The sequence below is a fragment of the Meleagris gallopavo genome, chromosome 8 (assembly GCF_905368555.1).
Source record: "Meleagris gallopavo chromosome 8, MGAL_WU_HG_1.1, whole genome shotgun sequence".
Lineage (NCBI taxonomy): Eukaryota > Metazoa > Chordata > Aves > Galliformes > Phasianidae > Meleagris > Meleagris gallopavo.
Window position 1 is genome coordinate 4169753 of NC_139411.1, and position 27867 is coordinate 4197619.

The 27867-nt window shown below is 42.9% G+C and overlaps 1 protein-coding gene across 3 annotated transcripts; it reads left to right on the top strand.

The window, feature by feature from the left end:
* Nucleotides 1–504: 504 nt before the first annotated feature.
* On the top strand, nucleotides 505–27095 carry A1CF (APOBEC1 complementation factor). 3 transcript variants are annotated; one of them, XM_003207801.4, is made up of 12 exons: nucleotides 505–617; nucleotides 4659–4802; nucleotides 7300–7434; nucleotides 8170–8300; nucleotides 9696–9934; nucleotides 13121–13285; nucleotides 16725–16822; nucleotides 17607–17877; nucleotides 19304–19512; nucleotides 21940–22076; nucleotides 22751–22884; nucleotides 24715–27095. In XM_003207801.4, exons 2-12 carry the CDS (start codon nucleotides 4704–4706, stop codon nucleotides 24864–24866), a joined length of 1770 nt encoding a protein of 589 aa, XP_003207849.3. In that variant the 5' UTR covers nucleotides 505–617; nucleotides 4659–4703; the 3' UTR covers nucleotides 24867–27095. The 3 variants fall into 3 exon arrangements, with proteins under 3 accessions (XP_003207849.3, XP_085085565.1, XP_085085566.1); XM_085229439.1 differs by having other exon boundaries at nucleotides 19328–19512; XM_085229440.1 differs by having other exon boundaries at nucleotides 19448–19512.
* Nucleotides 27096–27867: the final 772 nt, after the last annotated feature.

The window sequence follows — 27867 nt, forward strand, 5'->3', positions numbered from 1 at the left end:
CTGTTAGGCTGAGCAGGGCCCTGACATCTCCCCACCAAACTGGAATACTTCATGCTTTTAAGGCTGGACAAACAGCACTATGGCACTTTTCCAAGCTCAGCAAAGTCTCAGGAGTAGGAGAATGGTAGCTTTCACGAAGGGCTCCGCCACCTTGCAGCTCACTTATAGGCTCATGGTGAGGCCGTCCGGCCTTCCTCTAGGCAGCCAACCCTATGCTGTGAGCTGCACCCTGCCCCTTCCCACCAAGCTCTGCTGCGAGCAGTAGCAATGGAGATGGGTTGGCACAGAAAGCACGGGGTGCATAAACGGGAGCAGGGCCTGGTTTCCACACCTGCCCTGGGCTGTGATCTGACTGCGGTCCTGTCTATTTATTTACAAAAATCAGCATGCATAGGTGCTGTCTGAGAAACGGTGACCCAGCTATCTGGTCAAAGGCCTGTGGGGAGCTGGGAGATAGAGCAGGTTAACGTTTAACCTGCAGGGACTGTAAACCAGCTCGGGGCCACTGAACCTTTGGAGTTTGATATGACGATTGGGGAATAGCCGGAGTGACACGTCGCAAACTCCCCATAATCAAGGAGAGCTATTCCTGAGCGGTGATCTCCCAGATTGCTCAGGTAGGCTGCTGCCCTCGGGATTATCCCGCCGTGAGGTTTTGGGGTACGAGGAGAGGGCTCGGAGAGCCACCCCATGGAAGGGCCTTTTGGCCGGTGGCCTGCACCTGGGGTGGGAATGGGGAGGCTGCACCATGCTCCTTTCCCTGCCAAGGTTCCACCATGGGGTGCAAGCCACCGATGGGGCAGGACCAGGGTGCCCTGCATCCCCCATGCTTGTCCCTGCAGCATCTGCCTTGACACTTCAATAAGCAGATAAGGATGTTTGGCATCAACCCTGCAGCTGCTTCTTAGCGCTTTCCTCATGCTCATAGCCTATGGGTGCTAAAAAATGAAGCCAGACCAGGCTAGGGGGAGGAGGGATCTTCCCTGCACTAATTCGATCTTGATTTGTTAAAGTGCAACTTCTGGGACTAAGCATTAGAAACCGCTTCAGCAGACTCGCTGTCTTCTTACTCCTCATTCTCTTTGCAAAAGATCAGCCTCATTTTCAAATGCGATTGCTGCTCCTAAAAATCTCAGTTTTCACTAATCTCTTCCAAATAGCTGGCTTTCTGCCCAGTTCTTGATGCTTCCCTCGTGCTGTTTTCCTTGGTGAAAGAGAAGGCAGAGGCGGGTGCGGGAGGAGGCTGGCTTCAAAGCATCTGACACATCGTGGTGTTGCAAGTCTAATGGGGGGAGGAAGGAGGCCAGGCTCGGTACCAGCCATCTCCTCTGATGGGCTTTTTGGTGTGTACCATGTGCATTTAGTAATGCGGCTGTTTCCAAGAGAGCAGTCACCTTTTGAAGCAATATTAAAGGCAGTTTTTTTCCCAAGATTTCCATACTGCAAACACTGTATGTCAGCACTGCTTTTCCATACCCACGAGGCACACTGCATCTAGGGAATTTATACAACTTGCCTTTAGATACCTAAAAAATCCTACTTTTTCTGTTAGACAACCTGGAAAACACCTCCTCCCTGGAGAGGAGAGGGATTTCACCCTTGTTACTTAATTCGACTCTGTCCTGCAACATGTCTCACACAAACAGAGCTGGTGCATCTCACAGCTGCCCAGGAAACTTCAAGCACTTGATTTGATGAAGAATATAAAGAACAGTTCATACTGTGGATATACATATGGGAAGCATGCTAGGAGCCCAGAGGGAGAGAAAAGTCCAAATCCTTAAAATGAAGAAAGATGAAAACCTAAAGTTTTCTCCAGTAAGCACATACTTGGGCTATTAGGGGTGAGCAGTGAAGGCACTCATTTCCAAAGGCTTTAATCCACTGTCCGCATAGGGTTAACTGCTGTAGGACAGCCTTTGCTGGATGTGTCCAAGCGACTCGACACACTCAAACAAGAAGGCTCATCGATTGGAGCAGGATAAACAGGGTTTTGTTATCTCATTCATGGAAACAGTAACCAGGTTTCTGCGAAGGGCTGCAAGTGGACACTGGGCAGAGCAGGGTCCAATCTTTCCTCCACTGCAGGGACAGATGGACAGAGGGACGAAGTCTGCATGCCTTGCTGGCCAGGAAATGATGCGTAGAAGTGGTTGTAAGGAAGCAAACGATATTGCGATGAGTTTGTTTCTCATTGATAAAGTACTCAAAAAAGTGCCTTTTGTTGTTTTGGCATTTCAGAGGTTTAATAGAAACCTAAAATAAATGGTAGCATTTGCTGCAGAGAAGGAAGAATCAAATGCAACAATGATCTGATTTAAAATCATATTATTGCCTTCCATTCCTAATGATCCAGGATTCTTGGTTGTGGGTCCGTAACAACAGTATTGTTAGAAATTTGGTCAGAAAGGAGCATGAAGTAGGAGATGCGCCTGAACAGTCTGCACATCTGGAGATCCTAGCTTCAACATAAACACCTACTGAATAAAATGCATCACCTTCCTATATTTCTAAAAATAGTTTTCATCGTTATAGCCATTATTAGCAGCAATTGATCTAACGGTCAAGCCCTTGTAAATGATTGAATTCCAGAACTATTAACTCAATTTCATGTTTTTTGTTAAATAATGCTAAAAATATTGTCTTAATTTGCAGCAGGCATTCACACTTCCTAAGAGCAGCCATGAATGGGGAGTGTTCCTCCTGCCAGGGCAGATTTGCTAATAGATTAATGGCACAGAGAACAAAGAAGGAGGGAAATAGTCTTGTTTCCTCGGTCCCATGAAAGCGACTCTCCTCCCTTGTGCTCACCAGAATGAGGCTGACACCTGCAATAAGGGAAAATGGTTGCAATCCTTCTAAGGTAAAGGATGTGAGGGCACACTGGGTCAGCTGTGGGCAGATCCCAGCCCTAAAGGCACAGCATCATGCAACCACAGCTCCTATGCTCCTCTCAAACTCTAAATCGGGATTGCTCAGTCCCTCTCTGCTGGAGTACACAGCTGTCTAGACATGCTGCTCTCAAATAGGCTAAGATGTGCAGGATGCCTTACAAGAAAAGATCGTCTGGTCTTACCAACTGAGGCAGAAGTCCAAGAGGTATATTGCTCCTGATATAAACATATCAACCACGAGATGCGTTATTCTCACTTGTCACTATGGCTTGCTCTCTCTACTCAACAAGAAGCCATTCCCTGGACTGAATGTTGCTGGAAATGATGTCAAGGTTTGGGATGGATGTGACATGCCTACTCAGATGGCAGGTGTGGAGACATGTGGCACCTACAACACCACAGGCAAATGCATTTGGAGCAGCCAGCAAAGTCATTCAGGAGGAAGGGAAAATGCTCTGAGGCTGCCCATCTACCTTGGATGCTGCTTGAGACAGAACTGAGAACCTCAGCTGTTATGGAAATGCACTGAGGCTCAGCTGATTACTTCCCAGCATGGTGGAGAGATGCGCCAGCGGCTCTGCTTGGCCTCAGTGCCAGGGGAAATCCCACCTTGTGCCATGCCAAACCCAGCTCTGCAGAAATCAGCAGGCATGGGAACTGTGAGCATCAGAGGGGTTCAGTGCTGTTCTTGACAAAGGTGCAGTGGGGTCATGGTTGGGTCCCTAGGCTCACTCTGCTTTCTTAGGTGTTAAAGAAGCCCTTCTGATCAGAATAACATGAAAAAAAAAAAAAAAAAAAATCAAACACACTTAAATATGGGCTTGATTCTATGAAAGATAAACCAAAACAATAATCAACTCCAGTTGCTGTGGAGAACATTCATTTTGCAATTAGAGATGGTAGAGAGCTATTGTGTGGTGCAGCCCAGCTCCCAGCACCTGCACATAAGTAGTAATTAAAACACTAGAGATCATTTGAACAAAATCAGAGACAAAGCAACTCACAAACCCAAGGATAAATAGCTCCAAAATCTGTCATTAAGCAGACGTCCTCAAGCTGAGCACTGCATCTGCAGACCCATGATGCTTGCATAGATTCAAAACTCACCATTCAGTGCAATTGGAAATCATAAGTTGTGAGTTCTCAGAAATCCCCAGCATGTGTGGCCCAATTCAATTGCAGATTTCAGCTTTATGGTGTTTATGGCCCAAAAAATAAACTTAAAAAAAAAAAATCTTCAATTAGATATGATTTAAAACTGCAGTTCTGAATCAAAACATCTGAACCCAGGGTTGTCTCCGCACTGAGCCTAAATACAGGTCTGAGCACACCCACGTTCCTGAGTTTTCAAAAACAGCTCAATTCTGGTTCCATGTCTCACATGTATCACAGAGCACTGGGCATGGCTTGCACCCCACCGCTTTCCAGCATCAGCATGGTGCTGTGGCACAGAGGACTCAGTGACATGTGGTTAAAGTAAGGGCAGGCACCCTGCGCTCATTTCTCTCCTAACACACATGCACATGTGTGCAGTCTCACTGGACAAAATCTGTTTGTGCGTTTTAATCCTGTTTATTTTCAAGCACCAGGGAAGAGGGGGATATTTTTCCTTATTACATGGTCTGTAGTTGGTTTTATTTTTTCATTTTTTTAATCTCAAACTGACTGACTTACGAAGAATGATCCTGTTAGCCTTCTCAGGAGAGTGGACTTTCTCCTCCTAGCCATATTAATTTATTTAATTTATCTTAAATTTGATTGCAGTGAGCACCCCTAATTAACCTGATTTTTTGCTGATAATTACTCACAATGGAATCAAATCACAAATCCGGGGATGGATTGACCGGCACACAGAAAGAAGCTGCCCTCCGTGCATTAATTCAGCGAACAGGATATAATTTGATCCAGGTAGGAACTCACAGTCACGTCCTTTCATGTGCAGTGTTTGGTTTCGTCATGAAGCACCAGGGGCTCGTGCAGTGAATCTGCATACATGAAGCATTCCTTGCTTCTTCCTCTGTCTCTGTTTTTCTCTAATACACATACTACACAGAGCTGTGCATAGTAGGGGCTGTCTTTTACGCAGCAGCACTGGATTCCTCCTGACAAACTATGTTAGGGGTGAAATAGCAATGCAGCACGGCTATGTTTTGGGAGTGGTTAGTATAGCTGTCTACATGCTGTGGCTGCAGTGTCAGTGGAGCAAAGCAAACCCACTAAGCAAAGATTCAGGGGGGCTTGGGCCCAGATTTGGTCATGGTAAGTTCAGTATGAGCACCAGATCTACCTTTGCATGCAGGTGCCTTACCTGCCCAAAACCAAAGGTTTGCACTCAGTATGGCCTTCAGGGTCTCCAAGCACAAAGCCTCCTCTGGTTATAGCTCGTGTAGAGTGGGCAGGTCCTTCAAAATCATTTCAAGAAGTTTTCCTTAGTCAGCATGACCAAAACAAGCTCGTTTTTCAAAAGCATTGGGTAGTAATATGACTGACCTTGCATCCTGGTAACTGAAAACGGCGAACTTTAGGCTGGTGGTTGCCATGAACTTGGCCTCGCTTTGCATAGCACTAGAGGGCACAAAAGTCCAAAGCAAAAGCTGAGACTCCTGGGAAAAAGCATTTTCGTATAACCCTTCATTCTGTGCATGCCCCAAGACCAGGCTGACAGCTGGGATTGCTGTACTCCAGGAGCCTTTCTGTCATACAGGAGAAGTAGCATCTCTCTGTATTAGACTTCCTGTGATTTTCTTTATCCTGATTTTCAGACTTTCATACAGTTACATCTGGCAATAGCTCATTCCTAAACCACAGATTTCTGCCTACTCGCCCAATCAGAGCCTTCTTCTTTCTTCCTACCTCTTCCCTTTCTTTCAAACTCAACATTTTCTTTCTTTTCTTTTTTTTTTTCCCTCATTTCTGCATCTCTTTTGGCATTTGTTTCCAGCCTAGCTATTATTGTAGCCAAATACCTTCTTCCTCAATACATCCCAGGGTCCCATGTCTTCAAAGAGGGAACAATGAAATTTTCCTTTCCTTCCAAGACCTCATCAAGATGAGTTTGGTGAGATGCTGCCTTGAAGCCACAAATGAAGCCACTCTGGACTGAGAATAGACTTTTTTTTCCTCTCCCAGCATATAAGCTCCCACATATTTTGATAAAATGAAAAGTGTTAACCATTTGTCTCTCACTCAACTTAAAACAGAATGCTAAAATAATGCCATCCTTTTCAGATTGTTACTGATGAGATGAGCATTCCTCTAAATGACCAAGGCTTCTTCCAGTGAAGAGCACAGACAACCATAACAAAATATACAACCGTAGCTTCTAACAAATGGCTCAAGAGACAGAACATCCCGTGCCAGCACTGTGCTCAGTTCAGTAAACTGAGATCAGAGAAATAGCCATAAACATCATGATCTTCTCATTAGTTTGGCTTTGAAAATTTATTTGTAATTTCAAATAGCTCCATCAGTATGCTGGACCTATTTGCAAAACAGGAATGAGCGTGAATAATTTAGGGCTGGTTACAGGATTAGGAAAACTGAAATTGATTGTGGTATATTCTTATTTTCCTGAAAGAAGCCCTGCTTGCTGTAAACTTATGTCCTTCATGCTTTCTTGGTAAGCCGTTCAGACATTTCCTTTCCTGGAATAATCCAGGGTGGGAAATGACTATAGAAATATCAGTAGACAAAAAGAGAAAATTAACCAAAGTGTCAGCCCTCTGGACACAAGGCATCACTGTAAGAAAAAGAGAGCAGGAGTGGGAAGAAGTGGAGAAGATAGGAGGAAGGAGAGAAGAGAAAGAAAAGAATGGAGAAAAAGGGACAGAAAGAGAAAGAAAGCATAGAAATGAAGGAAAAGAGGAGAAGTATAGTAAAGGTGGTTCAAAATAGGAGAGGATAACAGAGAGACACTAACCTAGGGGAAACATAGGCTAAGTGGAAATAATTTGTGCATATGGCTCATCACATCTTAGGGTATCACTGGGTGCCAAGTCCTGCTTCTTGCAGGAAGAAAGTCCTGGCTACCCAGATGTCTCCTTTGCCCCAACATTGTCCAAGAGGCTGTTTGTCTCCACTTCAGACATCTGAGTTGTAACAGCAGTCTCTCACTGAAGGTACTGATGCATGTTTCTTAGAAAAGCTCAGCTAAATACAAATCAGACCCTTCACCAGCATAGTAACTGGGAAATTCTGGGCACAGATTTGACGGTGGGACAGCCAATGCACACTTGTGTCCTCTTTTCTTGAGTCCATAAAGGCTGCTCCTTGAGAGGAAGGAGGGTGTTTGCCTCAAGCACTCTGGAAACGGAGCGTGCCATAAATTTCATTCCTCATAAGGGGTTGATCATATCCATGTTTGAAGTCTGCATTTAAACAATTCTTTTTCTTTTTTCCATGGTAGGAAAATGGGCAGAGGAAATACGGTGGCCCACCCCCCGGCTGGGACGGCCCTCCGCCAGAGAGGGGGTGTGAGATCTTCATTGGGAAACTGCCTCGAGACCTTTTTGAGGATGAACTTATACCCCTGTGTGAAAAAGTAAGACTTTGTGGCAGGCAGTTACTGAGCAGAGATTATAGATGCTCAGCTCTGCCTTTCCAGCCTAGAAGTGATCTGTCTCAGACTGCCCTTGGTTTAGTGGCAGCTCTCCCGACCTCCTGCCACGATGCCTTCTCACCATGACCAGGGCTGATCTAACACTAGAACTGGTCCTGCTTAGAGTATGAGGGAGGTTGTTCCCCCTACATTTGTTTTCAGCTGTATAAAACAAGCTTCCCTCCACCTAGGAAATGGACATACCCATCCAACTGCTGCACACAAACCTGAGCAGATGATACCATTCAGATGCCAATGGCCATGCAGTCCTATTGCTGCCCCTTGGCCTTCCAGTTTCAGACCCTTTTGTTTCCTGGTGTCTCTACTGTACCTCAAAACTAGAGCACAGACTCCTTGATGGGGGCAGAACAGAAATCCTGGGGCTGCTGGAGTCAGTGCCAAACTCCTTCTTAACTCCTCCCTCCCACAACTCTTCTCACTTATGCACTTTCATCCTTTTTTAATGAATTTTTCCATTTATCAGAAAAAAAGGGCAAGAAAGTAGAATTTTAACTCAGTATATTAATCATTCATTAGTATATAGATGATTAGCTGTAGACAGAAGTATCCAAAGAGTTCTGGCATGATATATTCAAAGAAGTATCTATTCTTGTTGAAACACCTCCCCATCTTTCAGGCAAACACCTCTTTAGGAATGACTTTCTTTCTGATTTACAGATTGGCAAAATCTATGAAATGAGAATGATGATGGACTTCAATGGCAACAATAGGGGCTATGCATTTGTAACCTTCTCGAATAAACAGGAGGCAAGGAATGCAATAAAGCAACTCAATAATTATGAAATTAGGTAAGCATGGCAAACGCTTTCACACCTACTTTAAATCATATGCTGTATTAATCTGTGTTAATTAATTTTTGTCCCTACAGCCTAAAGAAAGCTTCTTTAGACACTTAAACTTTGTAGGAAGTCACTGTTTATTTGCCTGTGCAGTCATTGCTTTATGCTGTTGTCCAAAGGCAGTACATAGCACTCAGTCTCAGAATCTTTTGCAGGATATTTCTTCCTTATGGATAAACTAAATAAAAATTCTACCAGAACACTGGAAAAAATACTTTGCTTTGGATCAAATTAACAGATGTTGAACCACTGTTGCTATGTTTCCTTCTGGGCTTTTGCTGATATATTCCTATCCACAGTGTCTCACGTGAGCTATACTGCAGATATGTCCAGGGAAACAGAGCAATTACAAAAAAACCCAACAAATTATGATAAAAACCAATTGACAAAACAGTGACATTTCTTAATAGGTGGAAACAGAAAAATTCCTCCTGTTTGTGACTAAAAATGGGGAACAAAACACACAGAAATCAACAACATATGGGTCTATCAATACGTTTTGTTTTGATTTCATCCCCAGTTAATTTTTTTCCTGTTCAAAGTGGGATGAGTAGATGTCTCTGCTTAGAAGCATTTGGAGATCAACCAATTTTAAGGCTCTTATTTTATTTGTTCTAAATTATGATTGTGGTTCCTTTACTAGGAGCCCTAAGAATGAGCGAGTTGCAAGGCACAAAAGGGAGTATGGAAATGAGATTTTTATCAGAGGCTAGGGGGTCTTAAATATCAGACTTGAGCTACTTTTACCTCCTCCTCTTATTCCGCTTGTTCCAAAGACTCTTCTAAAGAAGTTAAATTCAAAGTTTTTAACTTCTCAAGACCTGCAGGAGGTACTTGGAGCACAAAGTGGTGAGCAAAGTGCCCATAAGGAAATCTTTCCTTGCGGTCTGCACTGCAATGGGCATCAGCAAACTCTGAAATAGTGTGTCCTCATAACAAGGGATTTTCTTTCCCCCAGAATCCCAGCTGTGAGGCTCACTAGGAAGCTATGAGTCACTGGTGGACATAACAAATCCTGGCTTACACGGGTGGCAAATCAAGAGTCCCTGTGATGTCCTAGTTGGTCTGTGTAATTGCCCGATAGCAGCTGTTTTTGGAATTAGTAGAAGGGAGAATCCCAGGAGTCAAAAGGAAAATTTTGCTCAGGTTTCTTCTTGATCTCAATTCCCTGCTTTACTTTGATGTCAAATCTAGCAGAGCCTTCACTTTGGATCTAAACCCTTGCATTGAGCAAGACCACCTGAATTTCCGTTCCAAACGCCTTGTGTTTTGGGACAAAAAGGAGATTTTTTTTTCCCTCTCTCCAAGTGCTCCTGATTAGCCAGCAGTGTCATTTATCCACAGGAATGGGCGTCTCCTCGGAGTCTGTGCCAGCGTGGACAACTGCCGCCTGTTTGTGGGAGGGATCCCCAAAACGAAGAAAAGAGAGGAAATTTTAGCAGAGATGAAGAAAGTTACAGACGGAGTGGTGGATGTCATTGTCTACCCTAGTGCAGCTGATAAAACCAAAAACCGGGGCTTTGCTTTTGTGGAATATGAAAGCCACCGGGCAGCAGCAATGGCCAGGAGAAAATTGCTCCCAGGTTTGTACAGGTGCTGAGGGCGGTAGGGGCAGCTTCAGCGTAGCAGATGCATGTGTACACCTTGCAGTAAAGAAATCTCCAACTGCGTAACCAAGAAAGCAAACACTGCTTGGTTTCTCATCTTGGTTGCCAATGATTCACTTTAAGCAAGGAGGGTCCCCGGTATGCTGGGCTGGCTGCCGGAGATGCCCTGAATCTGGGGTGTGGTATAGGGGACTCTGCAGACCCTGATTTGCTGCCCTGCTCGTTAGCCAGGCACCTCATTTAGGAACCTGAAATGATTAAAATATAGCTAACTGGATCTAGCTGTGCGTATCCATACAGCCCTGTTATAGGATATGTATTATCCTGTGTTCACCTAGGTTTCCAAATAAAACATCTATGATCACTTGGGAAGCATCACTTGGGGAAGGATCTAGGAACATATTCAGCTTTGACAATGTACTGAGGATGCTCCTGAAAACTAGTATTTTCCATCTAGAAAAGAAACCTCAAAAGAGGAATTGTTCTAGAATATAAATAATATTGATAAGAATTCTGTGTCATTTAGTGCTGGGGTCATTGTGAAGCAGAGAGAGGATTGATAGGTGATAAACAAAGGAAACACTTAATTGCATTTGCATTGATTTCACTGTTGTTTTTTTTTTTCCTCATACTTTTAGTTGCTCAGCAGCTCTAGTACTGCTTTGTCAAAGACAGCTCACTTGCTGATGAAAGAATTAAGTAAACCTGCTTTGAGACTTATCCCTCTCTCATCAAGCTCACCAGTCTTTAATCCTTTCTATATGACGGTCCATTAAAATCATATCTTTTAAGTCATCTTGTTGTCAAAAATGAGCAGGATTTCAAGTGTTAGTGTCTATCTTAGTATTAGCTATAGTGGGATATCTCACACTGACTCTTTTTCTTTGTATTCTGTGCTTTCTGCTTCAGTTTAGCATGCTCCTAGTTAGAAGAATGTTTACTGTTAGTTTTTGCCTCCGCACAGCTTTGTCATGAATTCTATATTGAGAAGGAAGGAAGGAGCAAACACAGGCACCTCCACTGATGGCAGCCTTGAGGGAGCAAAGTGTTTGAAATCCTGAGCAGAGACAGTGAAACAGATGGGAACGAGCATGTAGCCCTGAACAGCCCTGTACAGTGTGCTAGTGATTTCCAATTTAGGGACATTTTGGTAAACAGTCTGTGGAATTTCATAGACCTGAGCAGGAGCCAGTCTTCTGATGTTGCAAACACACGGGAGGAACTTGAAAAAGGTTTCAAGCCAGGACTGAATTGTGTCTCCAGCTGATGCGTTGGATGAATGTGAAATAGAATATAATTATTAAGTTATTTCTTTGACTTTGAAACTCTCTTCTTTCTGAGGGAGCATGTAGAAGAGGTAGAAAAGCTCAAGAAGTAAAATGCTATTTATGAAAACCTTGTCTTGTCTCCAGTTTGAATAAGAAGATGGGAGAAGACTGGGTTCTAGCAAGCTGGAAGTGCAGGAACCAAGCTTATCTCCTTAGTACGAATCAGCCAGGTCATTATTTTGGCCACTGAGCCGAAAATGGCAACATTGAAAAAGGAGCATGGCCTGGATGAGACTTTAAGCAACCTGGTCTAGGGGATGGTGTCCCTGCCTATAGCAGGGGGGCTGGAACTAGATGACCTTAAAGGTTTCTTCCAACCCAAACCATTCTATGATTCTATTATTTTATTTTAGCTGGCTACTGTTAGCTGCCATCTTTTTCTGCCCAAGTCAACTGAGCAGCACAAAAAGCTGAATGTAAATCCCATGGAGCTCTGCATATTCTAGCTAATTCACAAGCCTTCCTAGCAAGGAGTAGACCCTCCACATTTTGTTCCTTCAACTTTTCAGTCTTATTACAGAGAAGAAAAAAAAAAAAAGAAACAGGTCTCCAAATTCTACCTCTTCTCTCAAATTTTCCTGTATTTTGGAGCTCCCATCCCATCCTAGATATATAATCCAAGTGGAGATGCCATTTTTAAGATCTCTCCAAACATGCTTATTGAGAGTTTCACTTCCTCTCTGCAAGCTTCTCCTGAGTTTTAGTATGCTTTCAGGCCTTGGAGGACCCAAGCTTCATGTCATAAAGATAAAAGAAGAAAAAGAAAACCAGACAGGCCTGGTTACTCTTTTAGGGAAATTTTCAAAAGATACAGACATTTCATTCTTTTGGGGGAATATCCAGCAGTGATCATGTTTCCAAGTCAGAGAATGGTCCTCACTGTGCATCCAAAGCCATGTTTGCTGGGCTGATGAAAACTGTCAGAGAAAAAGCAGGTCACAGGGGACAGCAGATGTACAGCTCTGGGTGTTGAGGAGTGGCCGTATTTCAACCATTCTTGAAGAGGAGCAGGAAAAAGGTCTCCTTGTAGGAGACAGAATGGACTGGGAAGCAATGCTCATTGCAACATCGCATGGTTTTGAGGCAAAGCTGTAGCCATCAGTTTTCATTATGTATTGAATGTCACTAATTGGCTAATCAATTACTTAATGGGTTAGGTAACTCAATGCAAATGATGAAGGACCTCAATGTGATTGATAACACGATGACAACATTGTTTTTAACTATCTCTTCATTTGCTCCTTTTATTTTCTGCCCCTCAACAGCTCAATCCCTTGTGTATAAAAGCCATACTGCTTGTCCTCCACACCCTCATTATTTTTCGTTTCCCCTTTTTCTACTGCTTCTGCTGCAACTTCACCCAATTGTACCGGCCCATGCAACTTCAAATACTTGCACATGGGGACATCTTTACTTTAACTGTTTCACTTCATCCACTGGGACTTCTGGATCCCTTTTCAATTATCTAGGGAATTAAGAATTTGCAACCAACGGGGATCTTTAGAAGAAAAGTATATTCATTAAAATATTTCCCTTTAGAGAGCACTTCAAGGAATGCAGATGCTAGTGAGTCATGCCGTATTTTCACTTTTAAAATTCCGGCTGCTGCATTTCTGCAGCATCTAAGGCATTAGTGGGTGTATGCTGAAAGTGGGGACACCTGTTTTTGAAAATGAGATAACTAAAAGGCAGTACTTTGTGCTAGAAAGACTTCGTTCCATTCCCTTTGTAGAATTGTCCTACTCTACTGTTCACACTGCATATGAAATAGTCTGTGAGCAGAAGTGAGAGGAACAAAGCCTGTCTGGCACTGATGATGTCAATCCCTTTAAAGGAAGGATTCAACTGTGGGGACACCCTATTGCTGTTGACTGGGCAGAACCAGAAGTGGAGGTGGATGAAGACACTATGTCATCAGTAAAAATTCTTTATGTGAGGAACCTCATGCTCTCAACCACTGAAGAAACCATAGAAAAGGAGTTCAACAACATCAAACAAGGTAGGAACTCACTGACATAGTAGCCCTTAAGTAAGTACGGCTACTGCAAATGGAAATAATTTTTCATTGATAAAATGCCAAGAGACAAAAATAACAGATTTTCTGCTATGAAATGTTTGTGTGTAATGCCACAAAAACTGTCCTTAGGCTGAACTCCTATCCAACATGCACACCATGCCATTCCACCAAGGGCTGCTAAATTCCCAGCTACTGACACTATCAACCTTTTTATGACAGCTGGCAACTGGAAGAGATCCAAAGTGATGTGTGGGGATACCCATGTCATAAAAATGATTTTGAGTCATTTGTGTCTTCCTTTAAATGAGAGTTAGTAAAACAACTGGGTAATTTCAGCTTCCTTCATCTACAGAAAGGAATGATGACAGAAATAACAGCTGTGATTTAAAACAACTGCTCTTCATCAAATCTATCTGAACGCTGAATTCTACTGTTTTTGTATCAAAAATATTCTCCCATAAAGTTGTGAATAACCAAGAGGGACTTTTTATAAGGGCGGGTAGCAGCAGGACAAGGGGAAATGGTTTTAAACTGGAAGAGGGTAGATTTAGACTAGATGTTAGGAAGAAATCCTTTATGTGAGGGTGGTGAGACACTGGAACTGGCTGCCCAGAAAAGTTGTGGATGCCCCATCCCTGTAAGCACTCAAGGTCAGGCTGGATGGGGCTGTGAGCAACCTGATCTAGGGTGAGGAGTCCCTGCCTATAGCAGGGGGTTGGAATGAGGTGATCTTAAAGGTCCCTTCCAACACAAACCATTCCACAATTCTATGATTTAATGCAGGAAGTGAGGTATCCCTTCATGGTATATACTGGTGTGTGTGTGTGTGTGTATATATATATATATATATATATACATACATGCTGTTAGGTTGAGATTTTCAAAAATCAAGTCATGTTGGGGGGGAATAAAAATCCTACTGGCTTTCAAATGAGATTCTATTTATGAGCTACTCCAGCTTTAGAAAATTCCACCCAAAAACAACAAAGTAAAAATAACACATTTCTGCAGCTCTCCAAGCCACACAGTCCATTTAGGCATTAGTAACTTACATTGGCAATGTGAAATTACCTTTCATCTCATTCCTGCTAACTTCCTTCTATTAATTTTTAAAAATACACTTAGAGCTTTTTTTCTTTTCTTACTTTTCATTTCTGCTCTATACATTTATTTCTTTTTTTTTTTTCTTTTTAAGTAGGCTGCAATACGAAGTCATTATGAGATCTCTTTGAGTCCTTCCAATGATACCAGCTAGTACCCAAAGTCACCACTAAGTTGTTCCCCCCAAATTAAATGTCATCCCATCCTCTTAACTATATCCTCCTTCATTTATTCAGTTATGTTTCTGATCACTGAACTGCTCACACTCCCCAGAAAAACAGTCATATCTATTTGAAATTTCGGTGCTCTGCTCTTAAGAGAAATATTCTAGTGGTGTAGGTTGGTTTAGCAATAGGAATTAGTACAACAATTTAAGAACCAATATATTCCTTTAGCAAAAAGAATACAAGTGATAATTCTAAAACTTTCCATTTCAACTTTAGTGGGTGAAAAATCTTGTTTTCCTCAATAATTTTGCACAGGAGACATAACAGAATAATTTTATCTTTTACCTCAGTGATTTTGCCTCACAAGAAGCATAGGAGTCACAACAGAATACTTTTATCTTTTGCACCTGGTAGGTGCAAGGACATCTTCCTCGAATTCTACATATATTGTTTTAAAAGTTGCTCACTACGGTCTAATAAGCAATAGAAATTTTCCAAACTGGGGAAAAGCCAGTTAAAGGCCTCAGTGATTAAGCTGAGTGTGGAAAATGGAGAAGAAGTAGGTGGGCACTCAATCACCCTAGATACCACTGAACATGCTCAAAGTGACATTGGCACATATCTATGAGACCTTGAAAAGGAATTAATATGTATGCCAATGTACTGCATATTTATGTCTTAACTGTTCAAATGTAGAACCTGAACTCTGGAAGAGCACGCTTGCTTGTCAAGTTGCCCAGTATGTGCCACGAGGAATAAAGGAATGCCACTTTCTAACACCACATTGGAGAGTTTTCCCCCTGGATTTCGAATGACGCTAGTACAACAGAGGACTTGCTTCTCCTTTAGTTTGCCTTTTTGTCACTTAATCATTTTACTTCTCATGCTGGAAATTGTATTATGTTTTTACTTGCTGTGGATGTAACCAGCTCTTAAAGCTGTGCCATGCTTTCAAAGAGAAATACCGTGCCTATGAGGAGTAAAACCTGAGCTGTGAGGATAACAGATGTAGTTGAAGTTATGGTGAGAATACGATCAAACGAATCAGCAAGAGGCTGCAGTGATTCACCTCCTGCTTCAGTTAGCTGCCACCAGGAACACCACTTACGCATCCCGAGTTGTAATACCCTATAAGTATTACCCCTTAAATCTGTGCCAAATCTACAGCTGAAGGGCTTCTTCAGAAACAGGCATCACTGAAAAGCCCTGCCCCCACTCCCAAGTCATCTCGGCAAAAATCCCCCTCCCTGGAAAATTTTCCATTCAGTTAAATGGGCTCCAGCCCTCAGCAGCTCAAGTGGGTGATGCTAAAAGCTGGGTTCCATAATGCAGCATGCTCTAAAGAAGAGGAAGGGAAAATTTCAAAACCCAGAGAGTTAATTAAAACCTTGACTTGTAAACAAGGCATCAGCATACAGTGCCTGTAATTTTGGGCTTAGAAAATAACTGTTTGATCCCAGGGGGACACAAAGGGCTGCTTACCATCTCAGTGCCATTTTGCAGACATGCAGGCTGCTCCAGCTGTGGGTTGGGACAGGCTTCATTTAGTCCCCTGGAGCTCCTAATGCTTCCCTCTAAACTCCAAAGAAATATTTTTTCTTCTGCAGTTATTTAAGTAAGTGCTTTCTTGCAGCAATAACATATTTCCCTGTGTACTAGTTCAGCTTTAAAAGGGAAGAAAGCAATAGAAGAGTAATTCTGGATCCGTTAGCTGTATTTCCAAGATATGTTTGGGGGTGTATGTACATACTAAGTGCGTGTGAAAACACGGAGATGGTGGTCACACACAGTGCTGTTACTTGTAGCTAACCAGGTCCCGGGTGCCTTCAGGTCCTGAGTGTCTGTTACAGAAGGGAGACATAAAACCAAAGAAAGCCTCAGAGCATTTTGGACAGGAGCAAACCACTTCGGTTTAATGGCAATCTCGATGTTGTCTGAACAAAAAATGTTTCTGTTTTACTTGAAATAATACAGTCATTGTCTGCATTTTTCCATGGTATATACATTTTAAGAGGTATGAAGAAACCATACACTTTCTTCCACTTAGTCAGCTTTTGCTTTCCAAGGGTTCACAGCCCAACACAATTGCTCATTCTGATCTGTACTTTCCAACAAACACATATTTTCAACTGATATTCCAATGTTTTCCATAGGTGCAGTAGAGAGAGTAAAGAAAATCAGAGACTATGCCTTTGTGCACTTTAATAAAAGAGAAGATGCAGTCGATGCAATGAAAGCCTTGAACGGAAAGGTAAAGCTGCTGTAAATGTGAATTTGTGGGACTTATTTGCACAATAATACATATAATGCAGCTAAAACAAAGCTGCCTGACTTATTAGATACAAAAACACCCTGAAGGTCCTAGCATTTTTCAGTCCATAGGTAGATTTTGTTGTGGGGAAAAAAAAAAAGAAATGAAAAAAAAAAGACAAAGCAGTGCCAAAATGAGATCTAGAAAAAGAATGCTTTTGAGTTCCCTCAGCTTGTGCTCTCATACTTAGTTCACGTTCGCCAACAGAAACACTGAAAGGGAAGCGTGTGAATGGCAGAGAGGGACAAACAAGGTCAACTGTAAACATCTGCTCCAAATTTGGAGGCAGACTTGCAAGGAACTTCCTGTACTTAGTACTTTTTTGCACTGCATGCAATTCACGGTGCTGTAATGCAAGAGTTTTTCCCAAAGAGGTGTTAACCCTGTTCCTATTGTTAGTGCTACTGCCGGTGCCCCATAGGAGGACATATAATCTGGCTGATCTACATACTGCTTTGGAGGGAAGGGAAACTTTTCGAAAGGTTTCGCAACTTTGCTAATTCAGTTAAATAGCCCCTGCTGACTGGTGTCAGGGCTGGATGCTCTATCCAGGTTGAATATTCATTTACCCAATGCCTTTTTCCACCCATGGAAGGATTCTGGTTGAGGTAGTTTTCTCAATTTTCCCATTTTATTAGTAAATCACATGGGGAAGCTGCCTTCTTAGGATAATCCTATTGCATTTTGGAGACTGCCTCACCCGTGCGCTTCCTCTGGTGTGCAGGTGCTGGACGGGTCCCCCATTGAGGTGACATTAGCCAAACCCGTTGACAAGGACAGCTATGTTCGATATACCCGGGGCACGGGTGGCAGAGGAGCCATGCTGCAGGGAGAATATACCTATGCCTTTGGCCACGTCTACGACCCTGCTGCCACCTACTTGGGTGCCCCAGTGTTCTACGCACCCCAAGCCTATGCAGCCATACCCAACCTCCATTTCCCAGCCACCAAGGGCCTCGGCAGCAGGAGCATCATCCGGCCCCCGTCCATCAGAGGTAACTTCAGTCTTGACATTACTCAGCTCTAGCAAGCTAACTCTTCCTGCGTTTGGGGGCTATTCCCTTGTTCAGTTCTGTGCTTTGGCCTTGCCATGGATCCTGCATCCCTTTGAAAGAGGGACAGGAAAGAGTTTGTAGTCGCTGTCCTTCCCAAAAGGCATGGTCATATTCCAGCAGACTAATCAGGGAATGAAAAAATAACCAGTCCCCAGAGTGAGCTTGAAACAGCTTCCAGATCTCTCTCCTTCCAGGGTAAATAAACTGAGAATCCTCCTGGTTTTGCCCCAGCAGGGAAAACCAAATAAGACAATTTTCCTTGCCCTTCAAAGCCAACTCCATTAGCCGGCCACAGGCAGTGCCCTTTGAGGTAGATCCCCTTCACTTCGAAACCCACAGGGAAATTTTTACCAGTCCTAGTGCTTTCTGACCCAAAGCTGCAGCATTTCCCAGGGAGTTTAAGACTGTGATGAAGCAGTGCGAGGAACCAAAACAGAAAGAAATTAACTAACAAGAAATTAATATTGTGCTTTGGGATATGTGTTTTTTTTTAAACATATAATAATTTTTGTAAATATTTATTATAATTATATGATAATTTTATCTAACAATATTTTAATTAATTTTAATCTAACAATAAGTAGCCTACGAAAACAGAATATTTATGAAGATAGCTGAGGTTCTGTCTTTGAACCCATATGGGTTCATATGGGACCAAAGCAAATCCCCACACCCATGCAATCCAGCCTCTGGTACATGCAGAAATAAGTTTCGGGGTTACAAAAAAAAAAAAAAAAAAAAAAAGAAGAGACATGCCCTTTGGTTTATCTTTCAAAGATTATGCCAGTGGCAGCAACCTCGTGTTTTCAGCCCTTGGCTATGCCAAAGGGATCTCAATGTAGCTAAGGTGGCAGCCCGCCAGCCCTCTCTTGCCTTTCATTCTCCCCAAACTCCCAAGCAGGGTTCTTTAAACAAAAATGTAATGGGGGTTGAAAAATGGGCTTTGTTCTATATAAGGGAGGAGTTGTCAAATATCTGAGTTCCTCTAGAAACTGAATTTATATTGGTGAGTGGTGAGCAATACTTAACTCTATACAAATCTGGTTAGAAAAGTGTCACAAAATAAAAACTGACTTGTGTGGGAAGTTGCACTTCCCCTTGGCTGCTTAGGGCACGGGAGATGGAACTGGGTGAAGAGGAAGCAGGGTTCCCCCAGCACTTCACACTTCCACCCATTCCAGATCCAAAAGACACAACAATGATGCCGAGCCACAGCAATAGGCTGCTGGGGGGCACCTGCCTACCTCCCTTCCAAACTCCAGCTTCCCAGGCCAAAAGTTAGTGAGCCTAACTTTTCCATTGCAGGGACAATCAGGGTAACTTTTCCGGTGATTTGATTCAGTTTAATGCCTTCTTACATTCCTAGAAATTTACATGAATGTACCTGTAGGGGCTGCGGGAGTTAGAGGACTGGGAGGTCGCGGCTATCTGGTGTACACGGGCCTGGGGCGTGGATACCAGCTCAAAGGAGAAAAGAGGGGAGAGGATAAACTCTACGACCTCTTGCCAGGAATGGAGCTCACGCCGATGAACCACGTCACACTAAAGCCCCAAGGTGTCAAACTTGCTCCTCAGGTATGTGCAGGAAAGGTAGGCCAGGGAACTTAGCCTAAGTTGCTACCAGAAAAACAGCCCCTGCTTGAATTTGCATTGGTGATTGAAAACTACATCCATTCATAAATCTTTAAATACGTGAAACAACAATAATAGCACTATTTGCATCCTGCAGCGTGCAATTGCCTTGCTGGAGGACACTTCCAGCTCTCCTTTGAGGGAAATTCTTATGAGCTCCCATGGGTACGTGATGAAATCCAATTATGATTCTCCATCCTTAAAAATACTGTGGAGTAAAGAAATTCTCAACTAAAACGGACACAGTAAATAAAATGCATCATTTGGGACTTCAACAAGGAACTATTTCACACAAATAGAAAAATAGTAAACATCTTTGCTGGGAAAAAAAAATAGAATCATCTGTTTTCCAAACTGGCCCTGGCGTTGCACAGAGCTCTGCTGCCACAGTGCTATTACTCCAATGCAGGACAAAGAAGGAAAAATAATGGAGTACATTATCTAGGTGTGTATATGCACATAAGCTCATGCTGTCTCCTGTGACAGAGCAGGAGAGCAGGGCTTGACTGAAACTGAGAGACAAAATCCTAAGCCATAGATTCGTGTCCCAAGAATAAGCATGGGACAATAGCCAGCCAAATGCTGCAGCTCAGGGTGCATGAGGAGCCTTTGGTATTGTTGTGTGCATGGCAATGGGATCCAGATCGACAGCTAGGGATGGAGCAGAACAAACCCAGAACAAGTTCCCGAGGTTTCACAGGACACTTCTCTTCCAGCAGCTCCCCTCCCCTTGAATCATCCAAGAAGTAAGTTGCACCCTGGATATGAAAGTGTATCTCTGTCTGATAACATTTAAACTGCCACAGCATCCCATTTACCAAATGTCTATAAAGCAACCTCTTCTTCAGAAACCTGCAGAGTTCTTTACTCCAAGTTACTAATGTATAAGAGGGGTGAAATAGCCTTACCATTGCTGCACTGCCTTAGAGCAGGTGCAGTTCAGCATTTTTGCTCTTCCAACCCACAATGAACCCCTCCACTGCCAGGTCAGTGCGTGCCAGACAGCACAGAAACAGCATTGGCCACTCACAACACCAATTTTGGGGGGCATGTTTTGCCAACAGCTGAGCTCCCTAATTGCTCTCTACTGCCATTTCACAAAACAGCACATCCCACTCAGTCACAGCTTATTTCAAGACAGCCTCATTCATACCTGTCAGCTGGACCCTGATGCCTACCTCCATCTTTATAAATGCATCTCCATCACCGAGAATTTACATGGTGATGTAACATGGCAAAAACAACATCCGTACAGAGACTTTGGGACAGCAGGGAACAGTTGTCACTGCAGCCAAGAAATCAGATAAACTGGGAGGGGTACATGCACAGAGCAGCAAACTTCAGAGCTGTATCTGCAAGATGAAAAGCCACGTTAACATTTACATTTTTCATGCAGTTTTTAAATAAGGTGTGCTGCAGGAAGGCTTAGACTGTAGATACTGAGGGTCTCCAGTTCAACCCAGTTCTCAGCTTCATGCCTGGGGACATTCCTATTTCAATAGACAACCAGAACTTTTGATCTTCTGTCCTGCTTTGGAGTGCCAAATTGCCTTCCTATGTCACTGAGATGCAGGTCCTTCCGGCACTGAAAAATGGCTGGGGAGACCCCACCTTCTGCTCAAGTAGGAAAAGCCCCAAGACCCAGCAACTCCTCAGCTGAGCACTGAGCGTGGTGGAGCTATCCCCACAGCTGGTGGGGAGCACAGGAGCGTGGCATGTCATCAGACCCAAATGGGACAGAGAGCGTGTGGGTTAAAAATAAGAATACAAAGTAAAGCCAAGAGCATTTCCAGAAAGTGATTCCCAATTACTGTGGAATAAGCTGTGCTAAGTCCAAGGGCAATGCGATTCAGCATTTCTCTTTCAAACGAGGAGCAGAAATCGTCTATTGAAGCCTGAATAATTAATTGGATGGAAACACAGCCTTTTCTTCTTTCTTTACACTGTACCCATTGAGGGAGGGAGGCACCAGAGCAGTGAAGATAAATGCAACCGTGGTACTTTTAGAACATTAAAAGACACGCATAGATGGAGCTTCTGGGGAGAATTCAGATAAAACTGTGCAGATAATAGAAATTACAGAATGAAATGGCTAATCAGCAAAATGACTTCCAACTTAATGGGGTAACAATTAGCTTCTAGAATTGAGGCATTTTTAAGGTATAATATGCTAGATGAATCTTGTATTTCAATGTGAGCTGTAATATCCTATCTGCTATTTATTTTTACACTGAGACCTGAGGAACCTGCCTCTGCACCCTGGAAAACCCTCCTCCAGGGAGGAGGTTGAGCAGTGCAGGGGTTGGGTTGGAGTTGGGACAGGAGGCTACGTGCAGCAATTAACCTGAGCTAATCCCTTCTTCTTCCTAGATCTTGGAAGAAATCTGCCAGAAAAATAATTGGGGACAGCCTGTTTACCAGCTCCACTCTGCAATTGGCCAAGACCAAAGGCAGCTCTTCCTGTACAAAATCACCATCCCTGCCCTCGCCAGCCAGAACCCCACCATGTGCGTAACTATCTGAGTTTTCTGAAATTTTTCAAAGCATATTTAACATAACATCTGTCTGCAAAATACAGTGGCACAAGTTCTATTTCCAGGATTATTTTGTTGGGTTTTTTTTTTGTTTGGATTGTTGTTTTTTTTTTAGACACTAGGGAGAAAATCGTCCATAAACTAGATAATAATAATAATAATAATGATTTCTGCCATGCTTAGTAGGCTTTTTATGGTGGTTCAGGACTTACAGAAAGCTAGAAATCAGCAGGCAAAGGGGTGCATATTAGAAGGAGAATGAAACATACAATAGTCTACAAAGGGAAAAGAAAACAGCTGGTAGGAACATGATGCTAATTAGGCCCCAAATACGATCTTAAGCACTTCTGATCTGAAATACTGCTTGCGGTGTATTTTAATGAGAATGAAAGATTGCAGCAGGGTTTCTTTTGGACTGAAAATAGACAACATGCTCTGAAAAGATGTTGTGACCAAAATCAACACAGGACTGATAATCTGATAAGCTGGGCTGCTACAAGAAGAAAGGCAGTGTTAATGCATCGGCGCAATAACACAGTGTTTCTATTCAATATGTGGTATCATGCCAACTACGGTTGGATTAAAATATTACGCAGGAAAGGCCTAGAGAGGAAAAAAAAAAAGTTAATAGGTTGTTATGTTCACAGCCATCCCTTCACACCTCCCAAGCTCAGTGCCTATATCGATGAAGCCAAAACCTACGCCGCAGAGTACACCCTGCAGACACTGGGGATTCCCACTGAAGGAGCAGAGGTACCTCCTGCAGCACCAGCTTTTCCAGGTATATCAATGTCTGTATAGCAGAGGTCTCCTACAGTGTTATTTTTCCTGCATTATTCCTTATATGTCAGGAATTAACACGCTCATGGTTGCTGAGGACTGGAGCTAATGCTCCAGTTTGCAGATGCCTCCCTTCAATGGGAGCGCCAAGAAGGACACAGGACCAGATGCTTTCCTCATCCGGGATGCATCACCTCTGTGGACTTGATGGCTATGTTCAAGCCAGTGCCACTCTAGTTGACTGATCCATGGTCAATCACCCTCTTCTGGCATTCCAGCTCCCTTTGAATCAACACGCTGAGTTTCACTTGCCAAAAAAATGGCACAGAGTGAAAGCCAGATCTGATCCCATCTCTCTCCCACCTCTACAGGGAGGTTTATTTTTCCAGTTTGGGAGTTTGCTCCCAGGAACTCTTGTAATGAGCCAGAAGAGCTTGGGAAATCATGAAAAACATAAGCCAGGTGCAGGAGTCCAGCTTGCAGGCATTGCGCTGTGCTCCCCAGCATAATGGATATTCTGATGTAGTGGGAATAGCATTTGCCAAGCTGCACATGAGGAATGCATTAGTCAGTACTACTGAATTGTTTGGAGTGTCTCAAGGATGGATTAAAAAAAAAAATCTATCCGTCTTCCTGCCACAGGAGTCCACAAAAGCCACAGAAAAATCAATTTGTCTGGGTTTGTGCAAGCTTCCGCAGTGTGGAAACAAAATGGGCTCTTTATTGAATCCAGTCCCCACTTACTGCTTAATTATAATCTCTCATTTTTCTTTCATCCACCCTTATTTATTTGTCTTGGAAACTCAACAAATAGACACACATTAATATTTCTGCCAGCAGCACACACCGGTGCTTGGCCTGCACTCACTGGAGCCCCACATAGCTCAGGCCATGCCCAGGTAGCAGCTCATTTCTCTTAGGATTGTGCCAGACACATTTTAAACAACATATTTCTTAATTCCCAACCAAATTGCACCTCACTTTGCTGATGGAAAGAATATACTTTAAGCGACCACAACATTGAAATCATCATGAATTCCTCATGCTTCCCCCCAAGGAACCACCTTCAGTGAGGCAACATACTCCTGGCATTGCCCAATATCTCCATTTCCTGCCCCAAGAAAACTGCAGATCTGACTGACCTTGAGTCAATCCCAGTGGTTTAGTCAAAGATTTTGGATCCTGGGAGGTGTAGTCTGGTAGCAAAGCCAGCAGGCACTCCAGTTTCTCCTCCCACTTTGGGGCATCATCTCAATTCTTTATTCACTCATAGCAAAATACTGCGGTCTGGTTGATGAGTTACTATATATACTCTGCTTTCAGACAAAGCATCCCCAAAAGATGTTTGTTTTCCCAATGATTCATTTTGAATCAGCAAAGCTAACATTTTCCCATAGAAAATTTCAAAGCCTTGAATCCATGTTTCCCATTAGAAACTGATAGGAAAAAAATCCAGTTTGCTAAATATTTTCTCCTTTGTACTGCATAAAGTGTTTTCCCTCTTCTCTAACACAGCTGTCCCAAATTGCATGTATTTGGGCCACAAAGGATGTCAAAGCCATGTTTTTCCCAGCTGTGCCAATGTCTTCTCTAAGAAAGATGACCAAGTTTTCTCTGCAGTGTTTCATTTCCTTTGTCACGTGTGGGAAGCTGTGTACAGTACACCTGTCTTCCCTTTAATGAGTTGTTTCCTACATGATTCTTACTGACAACAGCCTTCCCACTAAAAAAAAAAACAAAACAAAACAACCAAACACTAGGCAATAGTAGATTTTTAATGTCTTTTCATGAATCCACATTTCTTCTTCTCTCTCTCTGTTTCCCCTCGCAGGATACACCATTGCTAATGCTGCCACAACAGTCACAGCCACTCAGCTCAAACAGGCAGTGACAATGGGACAGGATTTGGCCACATACGCCGCATATGAAGCCTACCCTGCCTTTGCAGTTGCTGCACGCAGTGATGGCTATGGAGCATTTTAGCCCCGTCTTTGTGAGTTTCCTTAAATCAGACACGGGTAGGAAAATTCTCAGTCTGGTAATTCTTACACCCTTATGATTTTAATCTAATCTGTCACCCGAAGTTAATTTTTAGTCAGAGTTTCATTCTGTTAGTTCTTTAGTTTCACAGTAGGACATTAAGGGAAAAGGAAAATTAAAAAAAATTACTCAAAATCAAATTTCATGTTAGAAAGCAAAATCTCAGCCCGGAAAACCAGTGGTTTTCAGGTGTGTTTATGTATATGTGTATATACACATATGAATATAAACACCATCGTGTGTGTGTGTTTACAAGCCACAAACCATGCTGAAATCAGCCTTTCCCCTGGAGGTTTTGACATGGGGCCGGGGAAGGAGAGGTTGTCTCAGCAATCCCCAGTACACAGCAATACTATCCTCTGTTCATCCCAAACCATCAGCCAGGCAAACCCCAGAATTTCTCCAACCAGGCAGAAAACAGCCAAAGGAAAGAGCCATTGATCTTAAATTGTCTGCCCAGACTTACAGGCTTCTTTGTACTCTCCTTCATGATAATCTGATTTTAACCAAGAGGCAAGCATTCAGGAGAGTTTTGTCTCTGGCTTTGCTACTTCCCAGCTGTACCTACAATCACAAAACCACAAATAATGGCTTGTTTCCCCATCTCCTATCCAGTGACATATTCTGTGAAAAACAGGAACACTTTTTCAACAAATACAATTGAGGACCAGAGAAGTGCTATTTATTCAGGCCAATTCTCTACTTAATTAGACCATGAGAGCTCAGCCATTGCCTGGTAATAAGAGGCACCACTACACGAATAAAATGATATACAGGCGACTTTTTCAACAGGGTAGAAAGAGCCCTGTCTGGTTGATAACACTGCTTTATGCATTAAAGCAAGGCTGCTGTGATTCTTGCAAAAGTTAATTTAGCAGAATGGGCTTCACTGGGGCAACTCATGTCTGCCAGCAGTGCACTTTGTGTTCTGGTAAGTGGTGTGTCCACACGCCTTGGGGATGCTGAGAGTTCCCTCTGGTTTAAGGCAGGAGGGAATTGTCCCTTTGTTTTAGCCATAGGAAGAAGTAATAACGATGCCTTAAGATACAGGATAAAGCTGATATTAGATAATTATAGTGCATGCTTTAATCCTCTAGCCCACGCATGCTAAGAAAACTTGAAACAGCTCAGCCTTGCATGCTAACCTGGAGAATTTATGACCTGAAAGGCCGAATCTCTGCCTGGTTCTACCATGGCACTATTTCACTATATTTTCCTGCTTCAGAGGGTAAACCCAAGTTTCTTAGCCAAAATCATAGTAGCAGAAGTCTTCCCAGGGTGGGCTGGCATTGCCCATCAGTTCCAGCTGATCTGGCTCCAAATTTACCATCCAGACTAAATGATGTACTGTGGCACCATGCGAGCAGTTCTGTCACTCGAGATGGAGCTTTTCCCACATCCTTATAGCTGTACCAGCCACGATGATCTGGGGCAAGGTGCTGATGTGCAGGCTCCAAGTGTTTTGCATTCTCATACTTGGGCTGATTTGATTTTGCTTAGGAATGGAACAAAACCATATAAACTGTATAGTTTGCGTCACTATGAGACTATTTCTATTTATAAAGTAGCTCATTAGGGTGGTCCAAAAGGTATTACAGCCCTCTGTGGTTACTGTTCAGCACACTTTGATTTACAGAAAATACAGAAAATTTACAGAGGCTGAAATGACCAAGAGTGTTACTGGTACCGTAGCTTTACTTTCTCTTCTGTCTATTTTGTGTTTGAGAAAACTGCCAACGAATAATATATCCGTGTGTCTCTCTAAGAAAAAAAATACTAAGATTGGCAGAAAACATTTCTTGCTTTCCATGTTCAGTAGCTTTCGTCTTCAGTTATTTTCAGCTTTTTCAGTTATTTATATAAGTTCAGAAAGATGTCAAAGAAAAGGACAAGAAACAGTATTAAAGTGTGTGCATGAAGCACTTATATTTGTACACTTAGTACAATATTTGTATAGAGTTTTAACACTATGAAGTGTAGAAAAATCACATCATCCATTTACTGGAGGATAATTGTGTATGTTTAAAGAGATTGAAGTGAAAATAGCATCTCAATCATCCTTTATGAAGAAACGATAACCGGGATTAAATTGTGTGAAGCAAATCGGTAATTCTAGAGTAATCAAAAGGCATTAACTGGACTTTGAAATCTCATTAAAACTTTTAAAACCAATATGAACGCCTCAATTCTTTTATACCTTAAGTTTTATCTAAAAGAGTCATCCTGTATGCTGTAAATAAGAGCACACTTTGCTCTGCAGGAATGGATCTGAGGTCATGAAAGACAGGGAGCTGTTGGAGAGGGTCCAGAGGAGCCACAAAGATGATCAGGGGACTGGAGCACCTCCCCTACAAAGACAGGCTGAGGGAGCTGGGCTTGTTCAGCCTGGAGAAAAGAAGGCTGTGGGGTGACCTCATTGCAGCCTTCAGTACCTAAAGGGAGCCTACAGACAGGAGGGGAGTCAGCTCTTTGAGGGGGTAGATAACTGCAGGACAAGGGGAAATGGTATGAAGTTGAAGGAGGGAAGATTTAGGTAGGATATGAGGGGGAAGTTCTTCATTATGAGAGTGGTGAGGTGCTGGAACAGCTGCCCAGAGAGGCTGTGGATACCCTGTGTATCCCTGGAGGTGTTCAAAGCCAGGTTGGATGGGGCCCTGGGCAGCCTGGGCTGGTATTAAACGTGGAGGTTGGTGGCCCTGCATGTGGCAGGGGGGTTGGAGATTTATGAGCCTTGAGGTCCCTTCCAACCCAGGACATTCTGTGATTCCGTGATTCTGTCATGCCAGCAAGGTCACATACTGCTTGGCAATGCTGAGAGTTTTCAACATGCATTTTGGTGGCACTGGCATTTGTATGCAACAGAAAATATTGTTGTACTTCTGTACATTTACATTAAAAAAAAAAAATAAAAAATTAAGAGTTTGGGTTTTTTTTCCTCCATCTC

Coding starts and splice junctions, on each gene's coding strand:
- A1CF (XM_003207801.4), top strand. CDS start 4,704: ATGGAATCAAATCACAAATCCGGGGATGGATTGACCGGCACACAGAAA. Junction 4,803..7,299: donor CAGGATATAATTTGATCCAG/GTAGGAACTCAC, acceptor TTTCCATGGTAG/GAAAATGGGCAGAGGAAATA. Junction 7,435..8,169: donor TTATACCCCTGTGTGAAAAA/GTAAGACTTTGT, acceptor TCTGATTTACAG/ATTGGCAAAATCTATGAAAT.